This window comes from Panicum virgatum, chromosome 5N (genome assembly GCF_016808335.1).
Source record: "Panicum virgatum strain AP13 chromosome 5N, P.virgatum_v5, whole genome shotgun sequence".
Taxonomy (NCBI): Eukaryota; Viridiplantae; Streptophyta; class Magnoliopsida; order Poales; family Poaceae; genus Panicum; species Panicum virgatum.
Genome location: NC_053149.1, coordinates 41,880,332 through 41,900,242, shown reverse-complemented (window position 1 = coordinate 41,900,242; position 19,911 = coordinate 41,880,332). Strand labels below are relative to the sequence as shown.

General features: G+C 51.7%; 1 protein-coding gene across 1 annotated transcript; it reads right to left on the bottom strand.

Annotated features, from left to right (window-relative positions):
• Window positions 1-17,881: 17,881 nt before the first annotated feature.
• Window positions 17,882-19,439, bottom strand: LOC120674808 (histone deacetylase 19-like). Its single transcript, XM_039955926.1, has 2 exons — window positions 18,426-19,439; window positions 17,882-18,253 (listed from the first exon to the last, which is right to left on the bottom strand). The coding sequence occupies exons 1-2, from the start codon at window positions 19,437-19,439 to the stop codon at window positions 17,882-17,884; spliced, it is 1,386 nt and encodes a 461-aa protein (XP_039811860.1).
• Window positions 19,440-19,911: the final 472 nt, after the last annotated feature.

Here is a 19,911-nt window from a genome sequence, read left to right as displayed (position 1 = left end):
CATCCACGGTCTCCGGATCACTGTCACACTCGGCATCAAGCGTCTGTTGGCCTATGGTGACAATTGTGTCATATCTTTCCGGAAGACATCTAAGAAACTTGTGGTTGAAATCTGCATACGGTACCTCAAATCCAAGTCCCTTGAGGTCATTCACAATGTCATTCAGCCGGTTGAACATCTCGGCTATACTCTCATCCTTCTTCAAGGTAAATTCACTAAAATTACCCTTAAGCAAATATAACTTGGCCTCCTTCACACTTGATGTGCCCTCATGAATTTCCATGAGCTTCTTCCATATGTCATTTGCATTTGTGAGGCTCTTGACTCTATTAAATTCAGTCACATCAAGAGTACTAAAGAGCACATTAACCCCTTGATCATTTAGTATCACATTTTCCTCATCTAGGGGTGTCAATTTCTTTGAGTCCAAAATGACATATCCATCACTTACTACTCTCCATAGCTTTCTACTCATGGCTTTGAGATGAGCCGACATCCTAGTCTTCCAATAATCATAATTGTTCCCATCAAAGAACGGTGGCTTCCCAACATGAATCACATTATCACTAGTCATTGTTCTACTCCAAGATGGTTAAATCCGTAATAAATGGAGCACTTAGCTCTAGTACCACTTGTAGGATCAAGAACACCGACTAGAGGGGGGGTGAATAGGTGGTTTAAAATCTAAAACCAACAACACTAGAGAAATTTAATTAGTAACAAAGGAAAGCCCTATGTCATGCTACTTGTAACACCCGGTTTATAAAAGAACATAAACCGAGCAATCATATACGTGCCAGGATCAAGTCACACGTATATACAACAGAATGAACAGTATATCATAGCACATATCACGTAAAAAGATATAATAAAGCGAATACGAATGTTATTTATTACAATAATGACAAAAATGTCTGATACAGCGGAAGCGAAGTACAAAATACGATAAAGCTCTCCGAAGCTGAAGCAGGGCGCCACAGGGACGTCGACTGGGAGACGAAGCACCTAGAAGTCCTCGTAGTCCTGGTAGCGCTGGACGAACTCCCTCGTGTCGGCAGGAACTGAGCAGCAGTAGCGAAGCCAAGAGGAAAAAGTAGAGAAGAGGCAAGAGTGAGTACACAACTTGTACTCAACAAGTATAACACAAACTATGAAGCTCTAGGCTGGCTGACTCAACTGCATTAGCTTTTAAGTGTTGGCAAAATTTTATTAGAACTATTTACTACGAGTTGATGAATTACCGTTAACCCAGTTACATAGTAATTAATCAGAATTAAATATACTACTACTGAGAACCATACCAAAACCAAGCCACCAAGGTAACCCCGAGAAGCACCTCCCTCGTCGGAAGGAGATAACTTCACTAATCAAAAGGAGGATCTGGGCCGCTCATAACCGTGAGCACGGCTAGTATACCAGTTTTACACTCTGCAGAGGTTGCACATCTTTACCCACAAGTCGTGAGCTACGCCAGTTGTTCATCACACTTCCTTAGGTGAGATGGCCAGCGACTCACTACGAGGCCTTTAAAAAGAATCTCGTTGGTAAGGCGTAACCGCGAGAGTTAGGTCGGCGACGATGGGGCCCACCTCACGGGGGTACAAGCACAGGAGCGCAATCCAAGCACAGACCAGCCGGAGGAGCAGGGACCATTGAAGCTTACTACTCTTGCCCCGCAGGTAAGTTACTCCAAACCAAAAAGATCTAATTATTACGCCAAGTCTATCCCATTCTAGCCTTGTGGTAGCGCTGTTGTCCCAGGTTGTCGCTCTATGAACCGGTCCTTATGGAGAGTGGCCAACCAAGCACTAAGCACCGTGCTGGCCCCCTAAACCATGTTTCTAACAAAAGCCAATTTTAACGAGACGTGAGCCACTCAAGCCACACAGAGTGCCACTCTCAGAATTAAGTTCAAGTAAACCATTAATCAATTTAATTAAAAAAAAGGACCAGAGTGTGTTATAGCGCAGCAACCTAGCACAACTAACCATAATGCAACCCAAAGGTATATATAAAGGATATAAAGTGGCTAGGAAATCCTTATAGGCATACAGTATTAAAATGCAGTATGAAATTGTATTTAAAGTGATAGGTTGTTCATGTTATACTTGCCTTCCTCGTACTGCTCTGGCTGCTGCTCAAAGTGCTCGGAAGACGGCTGCTCCGGGTACTGGTACTGGGGCTCCTCAGAAGGATCAACGTCTACTCACGAACACATGGCCAAAACAATGCACGAAAATAAGCATACGAGCAAACACTAATAAAAGCTAAGAAACAGTACATCAATACATAAAAACAGCGCACTAAACTACTCTAATACTGTTCTACGCGTTACAACGATCGCGTGGATATAAAGAACGCTAAAAACGGAGCTAAAACGCGTTTTCTAGGCTAAAAACAAGTCCTAGGGGCTTATTTGTATGAAAACTGAAGGTCCAGGGGGTTTTATGCTAAAACCGAGGGCCTAGACGTAAAAACCAGAAAGATCCGAGGGCCCAAGCGTAAAAAGACCAAAACTGGACGGCGGGTTCTATTCTGAGAAAAGCCAGGGGGTTATCTGCTAAAAACTGGGCCCAACTGTAATTATTTGTGAAAACGCCTGGACTGCGGGTTGATTAGCAGAGAGTCCAGGGACTCTTTAGCAAAAGTACCGGCCGAACCGGTATCTTTGATCCCAGACCGTTGGATCTCGATCCGACGATCCGGATCTAGCGGGGACGCGATCTAATCTGGGCCCTAGGTTCCGGATCGGACGGCTCTTAGGCGATTGGGTGTGGGGCGGCGGCGGAACGCGCCGGCGTGCCCTGTTCCGCGGCGGCGCAGCATAGGGCTCGCCGGAGTTCGTCGGATCCGACGTTCTGGGGCTAGATTTGGCATGCGGTTTGGCCTGGGAGGTAGTACGCCTCATGCGTAATCCACCGGGGAACTTAAAGAAGCGCGGCAGGGCTGGGAAGGGGACTCCCGCCGACATGGGCGGTTCGGCGGCGGTGGAGAAGCGCCGGCAAGCGCGGCCGGGGCACCTAGGGTGCGCTACAGGTTCTAATCGCCCGTACAAAAGAAACAGGGAAGCAAAGGCGTGCTCACCGAGGCTCGAAGCAGTAGGGAGCGTGGCGCAGGGGAGGTCGACGGCGTGTAACGGCGGCGGGTCGGCGCTGGGTTCGGGGAGGGGTCGATGAGACGCAGCTCCGGCCTCCAATTCCCTCGAGCAGGTGCGCTGGTCGGCTGTGGTCCCAGAGAAGCTGTCAGTGAGGTCAAGAGGCCAGCGGCGGGGCTGAATCGCGGCGAGAATTCCACTCACCGGCGATGGGTCTCCGGCGAAAAATCCGGGCGCGCAGGGGTCGAAGCCGTGGATGGCGGCCGCGGGGACACTACTGGCACCAAGGCGGAGCTTCTGCTGCGGATTCGATGGCGGAGGGGGCCTGGGCGTGCGGCGAGGCGGCGCGTGGCCACGGCGGTGCCGTGCTCTGCTCTCACGGAGCGAGGGGAGAGGCGGCTAGGGTTGGCGGCTGCGGATGGGGGAGCAGGGAGGCCGCAGGGGCAATTAAAGGGGCCGGCGGGGATCCTGGGGATGCGCACCGTGAAGGGCGCGGCGCGAGATCTCCGGCGAGATGCTCGGCGGTAGCTGCGCGAGGGGGAAGCCGACGCTGGCAGGCTGGGCCCACGGGTCAGCGGCGGGGCGTGCTGCGAGCGGCTGAGCGGGCGAGCGGGCGAGCGGGCTGGCTTGCGCCGCCAGGTGGGGTCGGGCTGTCAGGCGGGGCGAGGCGACTTGGGCGCTGGCGAGCTGGCCTGCGCGGGATGGGGCGTGCGGAGCGGGGCCAAGCGGGCCTGCGCGGGCGCTCGGGCTGAGCGGGGCGGAGGCAGGCCGCAGTGTGGGCCGCGGCTGGGCAGGCCGGGGAGGTGGGTTTTGGGCCGGACGAGGGAGAGAGGTGGGCTGCGGGTTGGGTTTTGTTTGGGTCCGGTTTTGGCTGGGTTTTGGGCTTTCTGGGTTTTTGGTTTTCTTTTTCCTACTCTTCTCCTTTTCTATTTCTAATTCAAACAAAGTTTGAATTCAAAATTGAATTTGAATTCAAACCACACTCAAATAAAATTATGCACCAGCATGAATGCAACAAAAATTTAAACCTATGATAAATTTTAATCATTAAGGAACAAGAAATTAGATTAAATGCCAACTAAACACAATAAACCTTAGAAAATTTAACCTAAGCCAATTAATTTATTAATAAATACTGAAATTTAAAATTAGGGTGTTACATACCCTACCCCCTTAAAGAAATCTCGTCCCGAGATTTAGCTGGGCTGGCTAGCAAAGAGATCTGGATATGTCTTCTTTAGCTCATCTTCTCGCTCCCATGTAGCCTCAGCTTCACTATGGTGACTCCACTGAACTCTGCACATCTTGATGCGCTTGTTCCGAGTAACCCTCTCTGATGTCTCCAGAATCTTCACCGGATGCTCAGTATAAGTCAGATCCTCCTGGACATCGACTCCATCCAGGGGTGCCTGCTCCTCGGGTACTCGCAAACACCTCTTCAGCTGAGATATATGGAAGACATCATGAACTCCTGAGAGGCTGAGAGGTAACTCCAGGCGATAAGCAACTTCGCCTTTCCGCTCTAGCACCTTGAATGGCCCCACATAACGAGGTGCTAACTTCCCTTTGACATTAAATCTGCGGATTCCTCTCATCGGAGACACCTTCAGATACACATAATCACCGATACTGAAAGTCAGGTCTCTCCGCTTGCCATCAGCATAGCTCTTCTGTCTGCTCTGTGCAATCCTCAGATTTTCTCGCACAGCCTGAACCATCTGCTCTGCATCATCTATGATCTCAGGGCCAAAGAGCTGCTTCTCACCGATCTGATCCCAATAGAGAGGAGTCCTGCACTTTCTGCCATACAATGCCTCGAAGGGAGACTTCTTTAGACTGGCCTGATAGCTGTTGTTATATGAGAACTCAGCAAATGACAGGCACTTATCCCAACTAGTACCATACTGAATAGCACAAGCTCTCAGCATATCCTCCAACACTTGGTTGGTTCTCTCTGTCTGCCCATCTGTCTGAGGGTGATAAGCCGTACTGAAGCGCAGCTTCGTATCCAACGAATCATGGAGCTGCTCCCAGAACCGAGAAGTGAACTGAGACCCTCTGTCAGATATGATCTTCTTGGGCACACCATGCAAGCAGACAATCCGAGAGATGTACAACTCTGCAAGTCTAGCACCGGAGTAAGTAGTGTTCACTGGAATGAAGTGAGCAACCTTCGTCAGACGATCCACTACTACCCAAATGGAGTTGTACCCTTTCTGAGTACGAGGCAATCCAACAATGAAGTCCATAGTGATTTCCTCCCATTTCCACTCTGGAATCTTCAAAGGCTGTAACAGACCTGCTGGCCTCTGATGCTCAGCCTTGACACGCTGACAGGTGTCACAAATAGCCACGTACTCTGCCACTGAACGCTTCATCCCATACCACCAGAAACGTTCCTTCAGATCATAGTACATCTTCGTGCTGCCCGGATGAATAGAGTAAGCTGTATCATGGGCCTCACTCAGAATCAACTTCCGAAGATCATGCACATCAGGCACGCAGATCCGGTTCTTGTACCACAAGGTACCTTGATCATCCTCTCTGAAATGAGGAGCCTTGCCCTTCTTGAGCAACTCACGGATCTCCTGCAGCTTCTCATCATCTTTCTGATGCTGCCTGATCTCTGACTCTAGAGTCGGTACTGCCTCAAATGCTGCACTGGAAGTATGATGCAAGAAGCCCAGACTCAACTGCTCGAACTCCTCGCATAACTCTGGAGGCATCTGGAAAGCCACGGCCATGTTGACATAACTTCTTCTGCTCAGAGCATCTGCTACAACATTGGCCTTGCCCGGATGATAATGGATCTCCAGATCATAATCCTTGACCAACTCTAGCCATCTTCTCTGCCGCATGTTCAGCTCATTCTGCGTGAAAATATACTTGAGGCTCTTGTGGTCAGTGTAGATATCACACCGCTGCCCATACAAGTAATGCCTCCAAATCTTCAGAGCATGCACAACTGCGGCTAACTCAAGATCATGAGTAGGATAATTCAGCTCATGCCGACGTAACTGCCGTGAAGCATAAGCTATCACTCTGCCCTCCTGCATCAGAACACACCCAAGACCATCCTTCGAAGCATCACAATATACGGTGAACCTCTTCGTCTGGTCCGGCAGAGTCAGGACTGGCGCCGTAGTCAACCTTTTCTTCAGCTCATCAAAGGCCATCTGACGCTCATCAGTCCATACAAAAGCCACATTCTTCTCTAGCAAAGAAGTCAAAGGCTTCGCGATCTTGGAGAAATTCTCAATGAACCTCCGATAATATCCAGCTAAGCCCAAGAAAGATCTGACTTCCTTCACTGTCTGCGGTGTCTCCCACTCGAGCACATCCTTCACCTTGCTTGGATCAACAGCAATGCCTCCCTGAGAGATAACATGACCGAGGAATGGAACCTCGTCAATCCAGAACTCGCACTTGCTGAATTTGGCATACAGCTGATGCTCTCTCAATCTCTGCAATACGAGTCTCAGGTGCTCCTCATGCTCTTCTTCTGTCTTGGAAAAGATCAGGATATCATCAATAAAGATCACCACGAAGACATCCAGATAATCCATGAAAACCATGTTCATCAGATGCATGAAGAAAGCCGGGGCATTAGTCAAGCCGAAGGACATGACTGTATACTCATATAGCCCGTACTTGCAGGTGAATGCCGTCTTCGGAATATCCCCAGGATGGATCCTCAGCTGAAAATAACCCGAACGAAGATCAATCTTCGAGAATATACGAGCACCTCGAAGCAGATCGAAGAGATCCTCAATACGGGGCAGTGGATGCTTGTTCTTGATAGTGACTGCATTCAGCTCCCGATAATCCACACACATCCTCTTCGAGCCATCCTTCTTATCTACTAGCAGCAATGGAAAAGCCCAAGGAGAGAAGCTGCGACGGATATAGCCCTTGGCTAGCAACTCATCAATAGTCTTCTTAACTTCTTCATGCTCTATAGGTGCCATACGGTAGGGCCGCTTTGCAATAGGAGCTGTGCCAGGCAAGAGATCAATACAAAACTCAATGGCGCGTTCAGGCGGCATACCTGGCAGATCATCCGGAAAGACATCCGGGAATTCAGACACCACGCGAATACCGTCCGTGGGTCTAGCCTCCATCTGATGAAGAAATCCCGAAGGCTCTACTGCACTGATAACAACCTCTTGGCCACTGGAAGCTGATAGCAAGACTGTCCTCTGAGCACAATCTATCCGAACTCCCCATTTGGCCAGAGTCTCCATTCCCAGAATGACATCAATGCCCTTGGTGTCTAGCACCATCAGATCAGTACAGAACTCTACTCCCCTCAAAGAAACACTGACTCTCGGGCAGTAAGTGTGAGACCTCAACTGTCCTCCCGGTGAAGATACTAACAGGCACCTCTTTAATGTGCTAGTATGAATACCATGATGCTCGACAAAAGACTGAGTAATGAAGGAATGCGTAGCACCAGTATCAAAAAGCACTGTAGCTGGATATGAATTAACCATGAACGTACCAATAACCACGTTGGGAGCCTCGGCCGCTGACTCGGCCGTCACGTGGTTCACTCTGCCCTGTGCTGGCGCCCTGGGCTGAGCTGGGCGCCCCTGCTGTCCCGCCTGCGCCTTCCGGGGGCAAGCGTTGGCGTAGTGCCCCGGCTGGCCGCAGTGAAAGCAGGTGCGAGGAGGTCCCTGAGCCTGCTGTCCGGTAGGAGCTGCCGGACGTGGAGCCTGTGGTGCCGGTGGAGCTGGTGGAGCAGTACGAGCCGGAGGTGCCGGTAACCTCGGGCCCTGACCTGCCTGCTGCTGTCGAGGCGGGTACTGCTGCGGTGGCCTCTGCTGGTACTGCTGAGGAGGCCGGTACTGCTGCTGGTACGGCTGAGGCTGCTGGAGTCGTGGACGAGTGTTGCTGCCGGAAGCAACGGGGACAACCTTCCTCTTCTTGTCCTCCATCTCCAGGTGCTTACGCTCAGTGTTGAGCGCACTGTCAACCAGATGGTTGAAGTCGTCGAAGCGGTGGTTGAGCAGCGCGTACTGGAGGTAGTCCTCAAGACCCTCCATGAAGTGCTCCTGCTTCTTGCGGTCATCCGCAACCTTGGCAGGGGCGTAGCGTGCCAGTTGAAGAAAGCGATCACGATACTCCGTGACCGACATAGTCCCCTGAATTCACAAAGACAGATAGATATCGGAAAATTAACTCAGGATTCATAAGGATAGAACAAGGGGCATTAGCTCAAAAGAAACCGTTGAATGATTATACTTAAGATTACCTGCTTCAGTGCAAGGAACTCCTTCTGCTTCATCTTCATAACGCCCGCGGGGACGTTGTGGCTGCGGAAACGCTCCCTGAACTGGAGCCAGGTGAGAGACTCGCGGTCATAGACCGGGTGGGACTCCCACCAGTCCAAAGCTGCCCCTCGCAGCTGTCCTGCTGCGTACAAGACGCGCTCACGATCATCGCACTGGGCGATGTCCAGCTGACGCTCCACTGCACGGAGCCAGTCGTCAGCCTGAAGAGGGTCGGACGTGTGAGAAAACGTCGGCGGGTGACCCCTCAGGAACTCAGCACGCCTGTTGCGAGGCTGCGGCGGTGGAGGAGGCGGAGGCTGAGTGTGAGCGTGCTGAAGAGCCTGAACGGTGTTGTTCAGGGTAGCCATCATCTGCATCTGGAGCTGGAAGTACTGCTCCGGAGTCAAGGGCGGAGGCATCGGGAACCGTCCGCTGTTCAAAAACCGGACCGTCCGCCGTTCAAAAACCGGACCGTCCGCCGTTATAAGCCAGTGAGTCATAGTGCATTTAATGCGTGTTAGAACTAGCCGTTACAGCCTGGCGGACCGTCCGCGCCCCAGGGGCGGACCGTCTGCAGTTAAGTGTTCCACACCACCAGAGACGAACATCGTCTCTGGTACAACTTTGAAATTAGCCGGCGGACCATCCGCGCCCCAGGAGCGGACCGTCCGCCGTTCATCCTTGAATTCCACCAGAGACAACAATGTCTCTGGTACAAATTGTCAAATAGTCGGTGGACCGTCCGCGCCCCAGGGGCGGACCGTCCGCAGCACAGATCATAAGCCCAACCAGAGAAAACACCCTCTCTGGTACATTTTGAGTTAGAGAGGCGGACCGTATGCCCACCTGGGCCGGACTGTCCGCCAGTCACATCTAATTTCCACCAGAGCCAAACATGCGCTCTTGTACGGGTGCGGACCTTCCGCACTCCAAGGAGCGGACTGTCCGCGCTTGTGCTGTCAGCTCTCAAACTTGTTTTTTTTTTCAAATCTTGTCAAAGTGTCGTTAGCCCTCATGCATGCACCTAGACATTTTAAGAAAAATGGCACTAAAGACCCGTCAAGCACGAGTACACAACCCCTCTTGATAGTACGGCTATCTATCCAACAAATCCGATCACTTTTCATCCACTAAACGCCTTGTGACCGGTAAAATACAAAAGCCCGATTTTATACCTTTGTCTTGAGCCCGAGCTTTGCATATCATCTCCAAACTTCACATGTTCACAACCAAATCCCTTTCATCCGTGGATCAACCTATGCTCATTATCTCGAATGAAATTGTTAATCCACAAATCATTGTCATTAATTATCAAAACTCGAATTAGGGGCCTAGATGCTTTCAGGGGGAGACCCTGTTGCTGGCCTCCTCCTCCTTTTTCTCCTCCTCTTCACGGCGGGCGCGGCTCTTCGCCGGACTCGCCCGCCGCGAGGCCAGCTTTGCGGCATCACTGGAGCCACACTCATTGGATGACTCCTCCGCCTTCCTCTTGGCGCAGCTGAGCGACGCCCTCATACACCAACGACAAGGGCGATAAGAACAGCTCCAGGGAATAAAAATCAAGAAAGAACAAGATCAAGGTTGGGAAACTTACCCGCCGCTACGACGCAGCGGGAACTTCAGCTTCAGCGGCGTGGCCGATGGAGTCCCAGAGCCGGTGCGCGGGGCGTTACCTCCCCGTGCAGTTGGCCCAGCACCTGGGCTGCCTCCTTTTCGACTTGGGGGCCGGCCGATGCCGACCCCACTTCAACAGTGGCCGAGGGCGCTGATGCCCCCCGAACTTTGCTCGCCCTCTTCCGGGTCGAGCGCCTCAGCGTCTGCTGCGCCGCCGCCAACCCAGCTTTCGATAGCTTGATCTTCTTGATGGCGCAGTGCATTTTCCTCCTCAGGGCCGCCGATGGTGGCAGCCCCGAGGCTCCGGTGATCTCCACCTCCGGCTCACTCCCCACGGAGGAGTCAGAAGAGAACTCGGACTCCTCCTCCGCCGGTTGGCGCAGCTCAGTGGGGGCAGTGGCATCCTTCCTAGGATCCCCCTCAGGCAGAGGAGCGGGGGACTAGTACTCCAAGACCTTGGCCTGCAATGGATCCGAGTTGTGTTACAACCCAACAGGTGCGCCCGGAAACACAGAGCAAAAATAGAGGAAACAACTCGGAATGCACAAAACAACTTGGAAGATTCAAGCAAACTTAAGGCGTCGGTCGGCTGCTTCAGGCAGTGGGCTTTTGGGCAGCCCTTGTCCCGGATCTGCCCCACCATGATGCGGGTGACCCAGTTCACGATCTCTTCCCAGGGGACCTTGCAATCCTGCCCCCGGGTTGGATCCCGATGACCCCAGTACTCGAAGGCCAGGTGGACCCTCTCCTGGATCGGCTGCGTGAGCCGCCTGTAGAAGAAGATGGCCACCGCAGCTCCCGTCAGACCTTGCGCCGACAAGTCGGTGATCTCCTTGAGGAGGCGCTCCACCTGCGCCATCTCCTCGGTGGTCGGCGGCTCCTCCCAACACGCCTTGTACTCCGGCGCGCGGCCGGTGCGCGCCAGGAGGCAGGGCGCCGGGTTCGCCACCACGAACCATTCCCGCGCCCACCCCTTGTTGGTGTCGCGGAGCTCGAAGTCGGGGTAGACACTCCCCTGGCACCGCGAGAAGGCGGCCCCACCCACAACATTCCGGTGAATGTTGGACGGGTGCCCCTTGAGGCGGTACAGAGCCCGCCACAGATTGGAATGATGAGCGATCCCCAGGTACCCCTCGCAGAGGTGTATGAAGATGGCGATCTGAGCAATGGAGTTAGGCTTGAGATGAGTTACCTCGAGCCCGTAGAAATTTAGAAGCCCGCAGAAAAAGGCCCCCGCTGGCAGCGCGAAGCCCTTCTCGTAGAAGGACTCGAACACAACCGCCTAGTTCGTGTCCTCCGACGGGAATTCCTCCCCGTAGCAGCACCGCCACCTGAAGATCTGCTTCTCCGGGAGGATGCCGCGCTCCACCATGTCCTGGATGTCACTCTCTTGGAGCGAGCACCTCTGCTAGGATGATGACGGTAGTGGGGCCTCTCCGGAGCTCCCCGAAGTTGAAGACGTAGACGCGGCGGGCGAGGCAGCCATGGTGATGGCAGTGAAGCTCAGGCACGGGGAGGAAATCGCAACGAAGACGAAGGCCGAGATCTCTGGAAACATGTCGAGTTAGCTAAGGCGGCGGAAAGCTCTGGAGCGCTCGGGAACAGGGTGGCCGCTCCGCGCCGCCTCCCTGTTTAAATATTGGAGGCCCCACAAAGGGCAGATCCGGAATCAACAGGTGGATCAGATCAGGCCAGTGATCTCACGGTGGATGAGGCGGGAAAAACGGTAACATCCTTTTTTACCGTTGCCTCTGACAACCCCGCTCCCTTGTCAGCCGCGATAGATCCGCGCAGAGAATAATGGTTGGATTTTCACCTTAACGCGAATATGCTCCAGATATTCCTGGAAACTACTCGGCGTGTCTCCGTTACCCAGCCAGGGCCACAGGGCCCGGAGGCCGTGACGACCCGGCGCGTCTCCATGACTCCGCCAGTGACCCTGCTCGGGGGCTGGGCGCCATCTACGACCCGGCGTGTCTCCGCAACCCAGCCAAGGCCTCAGGGCCCGGACGCCGTGACGACCCGGCACTTCTCCGTGACTCCGCCAGCAACCCTGCTCGGGGGGGCTTGTGGCAGCACCGCCCAAATTAATCCGGCTCAAGTGCGCTAACCATCACCCTAAAGGTAATCCCGGCTAACACGCACTTCAAACGGAGTAATCCGGCAGGGCTGTCGGGAAAAGTCCCGAAGAATCCACCTGAGCGTCGATCGAACCCAAAGTTTACATACAACCCACACGAAGGTGAGTCCAGAGAGTACAATATTTCACAATTATATTACATTACCGGGTCTTTACTTAATTATTACAAACCAAGTTCGCAATCTCAGAAAGGTACTTGAAGTTCAAATTGAAAGTAGTTCAGAGTTCAACTGCAGCGGAAATAAAGCGAGTTCTAAACGATGATACAAGATGTCATGATGAAGCCCGTACATGACATCACTCGGCGTTGTCATCGTTGGCCGGAGTCGAATCCCACTCCACCGACCAACCAGGGGGTAAGGTACAGGGCCAAGTCAAGCTAGCTATTTGATCTTCAAACATATCACCTGAAACAAAGTTGAGCCACAAGCAAGGCTGAGTATACTAATACTCAGCAAGGCTTACCCGACTAAGGGTATACTTAGCCCTTAATCTAGACATGCAAGGCTTTTGGCTTGAGAGATTTGTTTTGCCGAAAAGCAGTAAAGAGTAGATCCTTAATTCTAGTTCAATTAACAAATCTAGGTGAGCATCTATCCAATAGCATACATGGTGGGAAACAATTATTTTTCATCATTCAACCATATTCATCATCCTCATTGTTCCACTTCTTACTCTATGTGGCAAAAGGGTTAAGCAGTCCCAATATCCGTGAGAGGCGGACGATTCGAATCGAATTTGTTAACCTGGCCAGGCAGACCTAAACACACGCATGGGAACCGAGTCCCCACGCAACATTTCCCCTTTCTTTCCGGCTCGTGGATCAGGGTCACCCCCTTCGACTACAAGAGCGCCACGCCACGGTCGACGCCGGGTCGTGACCACGCTTGCACCCGCATGTGGCCGCATGAGAAACAACGTTCAAAGAGGGTGAGGGAAAAGTCCACTCCCCGGGCCGATTAGGTACTTAAGCTTACCGATTACCATATTTCTCGGCATGTGATTAGTACGTTCAAACGCTTAACCACCACTACCACACACCGTGGCCTTATCCATTTTCACTAAACAGACAGGGTATCACAAGTACAACAACCCCGCCCATAACCCTTATATTGCAGTGTGTCGTAAACATCCAACTCCTATAATTCTCGCGAGTGACAGGAAATCACTCGACTTCTACCGAACCATTAGCATAGCCAACTAGTAACCTACACATACTAGTGTTCAAACATAGGTACCTAGGATCATGCAACTAAGGTTCCAAACAATTCCTACAAACTTAAATGCACAAGTAGATAGGAATATAAGCAGTTGCATAAATTTAAAATAGATAGGACATGCTCCGGGGCTTGCCTTGCTAAGCACAGTTAGCCTTGGCCTCTTCCGAACTTTGGTTTGGGTCTTCGGCGGCTTCAGTTAGATTATCTTGGGCTTCACGCTGCTCACTCTCGGACTCCGGCACCAGCTCGTACGTACCGTCGGCGAGAGTAGGCGTATCTATATGAAATGCGCATGCATGAGTTGTGTGACCGTAACAACTTTTTATTTACTTCACTATAAAGTTGTAAAATATTTCATTTACATCTACTTGGGCAATCATTTATAGAGTATTATCTAGATTAACTATTTCTCATTAAGTTAGTGAGGGTTTTGCCTTTTCGTAAAAACTATTTTTCAATAGCAAACATGGATTATTCATAACTGCTGTTAAATATAGTTTCCCGTGTTGAGATTTTTATACAGAGTACTTTGCTTAGACACAAACCTACTGTCAAAAATTTCAGACATTTTCGTCAAGCAGGTTAATCACTAAAAATAGCGTAAGCTGCTACTACTAGAATCAAGATTAAATTGTACAGGCGAAACCATGCGAATACTAGTAACGAAACATTAACTAAGTGTTGAGGATCTGGTGATGAACCTACTATAAATTTTTCAGCTTTAAAAGAGAAACATACAAGGCATGAAAAATAAAGCAATATATAGTGGCATAGATCAAGATTAATTTATACAGACCATTATACTTAGATACTGAGCCTCAAATTTTTACAAAGTGATTAGGTGAACATAATAGACCTATGGTCAAAATATCATGTTTTTCCAGGCATAGGAACTATTTTCCTTGATTTAATGTATTTCTCCTTACCAAAAATCATTTGGTCCAGTTGGTTTTAACTAAAATTCTCCAACTTTTTCCGTAGAATATGGGAACCAAACTAAAGGTACTGTAAAAGTTTTAACCCGTTAATCATATCATAACAATTTGGATAAATAAAACTATTTATCTTAGGAATACATCAAGTCCTATATAAAACCTATAGCTACGAGTGTCAACTGGCCACCAAACTTTTATAGTGTACTACACTTACAGTCTACAACAATCTGTCCAAAAATCACATACAGATCATGGCTAGAACTTGAGATACAATAAAAGTTACCTATTCTTTATATTTTAAATAAAGCAAAAAATATTGATCAAATGAAAAAGTGCATGTATCAAAAGTTGTAGATCTCTTTTCAAATATTCCAGAACAGTTGAGTTTGCATTTTTATGATTTGTCTACGATTTTTAAACGAATTTACAATTCCGCTGTTTGAAACTGAAAACTGAAAAACGAGATTTGCAGACAGGCCCTTGACTTTAGTGCATAACCCCCTGGGATCTAAAAACAATTCACAACCAGGCCCATGGACGGAGGTTGAAGAAGGGGAGGGTAGGGGCGGCCTTTCCCGGCCGAAATCCGGCGGCGAGGGGGAAGTGGGGGAGGAGCTAGACGAGACCGAGCTCTACCCATTTGTGGGCTCAAACAAGGTTGGGGATGGCCGGAGGTGTGCTCCCCGCGGCGAGCAGTGGGCGGCGGCGACGGCAGGCCACGGCGGCGCTCTGGCGAGTCTGGACGGCGGGGAACTGGCTGAGAAGCTTCACCGAGGCACGAGGAAGGTGGCTGGGGGGTCCATTGGGGGCGAGGTGGGGCGGAGGAGGGGCTTCCACGGCGGGCTATGGAGGGCCGGCGGCCATGGCGCGGCAATGGCGGGCTGCGCGCGAGTAGGGTCCGAGCTCGGCCTTATATAGGCGCACGAGGGAGGGGAGGTGGTGCTGGGGAGGCCGGGCAGCTCGGGCAGGCGGGCAGCGGCCCGGGCACGGCCGTGGCAAGGGCATGCGCGGTGTTGGCCGCGAGCGCGTGTCGCGGAGCCAGCGTCGTGGTCCGGCATTGAAGCCGGGGCAGAGCGCAGCAAGGAGGGAGGCAGTGTCGCAGTGGTGACGGGACGGGGCAAGCTGGGCAGCTAGCGAAGGCACTCATGGCTGGGCGGTGGTCGCAGCGTGGTGGCAGCGGCAGGGCGCAACGAGCTGCTCTGCCATGGCCGAAGCAGAGGAGCAGAGTGAGGGGAGAGAGAGGAGAGAGAAAAAGAAAGAGGGAGAGAGCGAGGTTTGATAGAGAGCGAGGTTTGATCGAGGAAAACTCAAAAATTTTGAACTAAACTTGAAAAGTTTTGAATACCAAAGTTGTTCCTCGTGTCAAAATCTACCACTTTGGTTTCATACGTTTTCCCATTTGAGGCTCGGTTTGAAAGTTAAAAATTCGAATTCAAGTTTAAATGAAAACCCCCTAAACCTACTGTTTTTCGGGGTTTTCTCCAAATTTCATGTTGTAACTTGAAAAACTTTGAATACGAAAGTTGTTTGTCTTATAAAACCCTACAACTTTTGTTTTGGGCAAAAGTTCATTTGAGCTAAGGTGTGAGAGTTGACTTTTCAGTCTATTTAAACGGATTTTTGGCTTTTAAGTATTTGAAAATTTGGGGGTTTTAACTTGTCATTTCATGTGCATAAATTCACCTTGTCTCCACTCTTTTGTTATGACTTAGTTGTGCCATCAATTTGGGGTATGTTCGGGAAGTTTCACCTGGGTTTGAATTGAGGTTTTGCATTTTAAACTATTTTCCCGACTTAGGTTTATATTTAAAATGGGGACTGTCACAGGGCTGGGCGCCATCTACGACCCGGTGTGTCTCCGGGACCCAGCCAGGTCCTCAGGGCCCGGACGCCGTGACGACCCGGCGCGTCTCTGTGACTCCGCCAGCGACCCTGCTTGGGGGTTGGGCGCCATCTACGACCCGGTGTGTCTCCGATACCCAGCCAGGACCTCAAGGCCCGGATGCCGTGACGACCCGGCGCATCTCCGTGACTCCACCAGGGCCGGACGCCGTGATTGCTCAGCGAGTCTCTATAACCTAGCTAAGGCCTCAGGGCCCAGATGTTTGGACTACTCGGAAAGTGTCAGTGACTTAACCCAGGGCTTTAGGGTCGGGGTAACCGAGTCGGGTTCGGTCACCATGGCAATCTCAAGGTGGCTAAAGGTTGATACCCTCAGGGGATCCGTGTAACAAGAATATTGGCTGGACGCTCAAGCATTCGGACAGACAAGAGTTAAAGATCATTTCTTTGACCCTCGAAATGCTTCTCCGAAACCTTCCTAGGCTCGGGGGCTACACCCAACAGGTGCGCCCAGGGGCGCATCCCGTTTCGGATCTACAACAACGATGGATATTCTTAATGAGCACCAAAGGACTTCGTTCAAGTACGACAAGGTTCAACTCGGCCCTCCGGCGCTCGGGGGCTTGACGAAGGTAGATCTATGTACCTCCTGCTGAATGGGGTCCCCAAATCCAGGAGACTACCCTGCTCGGTGACTCGGCTACGACCACTCGGCGTGCAGGACTCGGCTGTGCGCAGAGGGGATCCCCAATGGATTAGGATGAGAGGCTCCAGCTAGAAGCCCGAATATCTAGGGATCTTAACCGACCTCCTTCCTTATAAAACAATCCGAGCATATCATTCCTTGTACCCCTACGGCTCCTGGTCTATATAAAGGAGACGTAGGCCGACCCATACATAGACTCCTTCTTTCGCAGCATTCCACAAACCCTAATACAACCCCGAACACAGGACGTAGGGTATTACGCTCATTGCGGCCCGGACCTTGTCTAAGTCTCTGCATCTTCGTGTTACCATCGAGCTCTTGGCCCTGAGATCCCCATCCTGAAACTCTACCGCCGGGTACACTCCTGGTGGACTGGCCGGAATAACAATTCGACAACGATTCTATCTTAAGAAACAAAAACTACTCTAAAATAAGATAACTCTTGCCAACCGAAGCCAAAATATCTGGTCAATCTCCCCTTCCTTAGTCAACAAGATTTTCAACAGTGACACGCAACCATCCCTCCAAATCCATCGATCGTACGACGCAGAATCTTTTCTCCTTTGCAATACTCTTCCTTGACACGTGCCAAAATCTAGTGTCAACATAGACCCACTTTGCTCAAAATAAGCACTGCAGAAAACACAATCTTAAGCATATAATTTACAAACGTCAGCTGCATTGTACAGACAAGGTGACACACAAGATCTGAGGATTTCATTTCACATACAAGATATGGTTCAAACACCAGATTCTGCTCTTGCTTGTCGATCTGCTAGCGGGTGAAGGCGTAGAAGACGATGCCGATGTAGATGAGCATGGCGGCGGGTATAAATAAATCTCGACCGTTCGATGTTTACATATGAGTCCTTTTCTGACAGTATTATATGGTAATATTGCGCACCATAAAAGACCTTGTAAATAAATGTAACCTTTTCTACAGCAAGATGTAGAGAACATCTCAACCATTGTTATAGTTGCACAAATGGCTGATCCAATAGGGCGAGGCAAAGTCGCGCCTAGTTTTCTAATACATATTGGTGGCCGCCATTTTAAATCAGTACTTGGTCAGATCGAGCTGCCGCTTTCCTACTTCTATAAAGAAGCCGCGCTCCTCCATCTCACCGCACCGTCGGTGCAACCTCTGCATAGGGTCGTACTCCTCCCGCGAGAGCCGTCTGTCGAAGAGCGCCTCGGCGTCGATGCTCCCACCCGCCGGCTCCTTGAACTCGACACTCGGCGCGGCCTCGAGCTCAGAGAGGTTCTGCAGTACTTCACTCCTCGTGCGCGTCACGTACGTGTCCGTGTTATCGTTCTTCATGTTCTTGTCTGCCGGGTAAAAGAGCTTGTAGCCCTGGCTCCTATACAAGCCGTCGTAGCAGTGTGGCGGTATGTCGTCAGCGATGTTCTTGCCGATGGCGACTGCCGTCTGCGTGCATCAAACAAGTTAAATTTAGAATCGGCCAATCGGTGAGCACGAATTGATGATCAATGCCACAATATAAATGGAGAATGATTTAAAATATAAGACACCTAGAATTTTACTTTTGATTCTTGAAATTTCTTATTTGATAGCAGATTGAAGCGGAGTGTATGTGTACCTCGTAGCACCAGCAGGCGGCGACGTGGTTGATGGTGTACCCGCCGCCGCCGAGGAGCAGCAGCGGCGTGCTGAAACTCCGCATGAAGCTGACGCACCGGGCGTGGCCGGCGATAGACAGGTTCTGGTGGCCAAGCCTATCGCCGGAGAGCGAGTCAGCGCCACACTGCATCACGATGGCCTCCGGCTGGAACACCGCCACGACCCTTGTCATGATGGGCTCGAACAGCCGGCGGTACCCATCGTCGTCCATGCCCTTCTTCATCGGCACGTTCACGGCGCGGAGCCGGCCGGTCCCTTCGCCGACGTGCTCGATGAGCCCCCTCTGCTCCGGGAAGAAGCCCTCGGTGCACTGGTGGAAGGACACGGTCATCACCCGGTTGGACCTGACGAAGGCGGTCTCGACGCCGTCGCCGTGGTGCACGTCGATGTCCACGTACAGCACGCGCCGGAAGTGGCCGAGGAGCTCTTCGATGGCGAGCACGATGTCGTTCACGTAGCAGAAGCCGCTGGCCTTGTCCCGGCACGCGTGGTGCATGCCGCCGGACCAGTTGATGGCGACGTCGGCCTCCCCGCTGGCGAGCGCGCGCGCCGCGGCCAGCGACCCGCCGGCGTAGCGCTGGCAGTAGTCCCAGAGGCCGGCGACGGGGGGGTTGTCGACGGAGCGGCCGTATGTGGAGACCGCGCCGACGTTGCAGCCCCTGGCCCGGCGCGCGACCTCGCCGCCGGCGCCGAAGCCCTCCGGGGTGAGGTCCCGCAGGAGCCCGACGTAGCGGGCGCCGTGGAAGCCGGAGATCTCGGCGTCGGTGGCGGGCCTGGTGCGGAGGCGGGTCATGTCGCCGAGCAGGCCGTAGGAGCGAATGAGCGCGTGCGCCATGTCGACGCGGCGAGGCACCATGACGTGGTCCTCGCCGTAGTCGACGCCGGCGATGCAGCGGTCATAGTAGTAGCACACGCGCCGCTTCGCGCCGTCGGGGCACGACTGCGACGGCAGCGAGTTGCCGCCGGTGTTCATCGTCGTCGTCGGCAGCGACCGATTCGAGCGTGAGGGATGCAGAGTCGAGTACTAGCTGGACACCGGAGAACAGGCGTTTCGTGCGTGTGCTATGGGCCCGGGACGCACACAACACATATGTAGACGCGCGGACATGGTGTTGGTGTCGGATTGCAACAACCAATGTAATATCGGAATCGGCGACCCGTGTTCTCAATCCTGATCGCAAAATTAGGAACAAAATTCTATTTTGATAGGTGTTCCATTTGGCGCCCAATAATTAGGAACAAAATTCTATACTGGATTATGGGAAGTTTGGATGTGCTAAAATAGGATGCTAAAGTTTAGTTATAAATATGATAATGAAGTTGTTTTCTTTTCATCGAGCATCAACCCCCTTTTTTATACATGATCCGAATACTCCATCCGTTCAAAAATACAACAAGTCATTTTAAACAAAATTTAGATTACTCGCCCACTCAGAACAATTTGG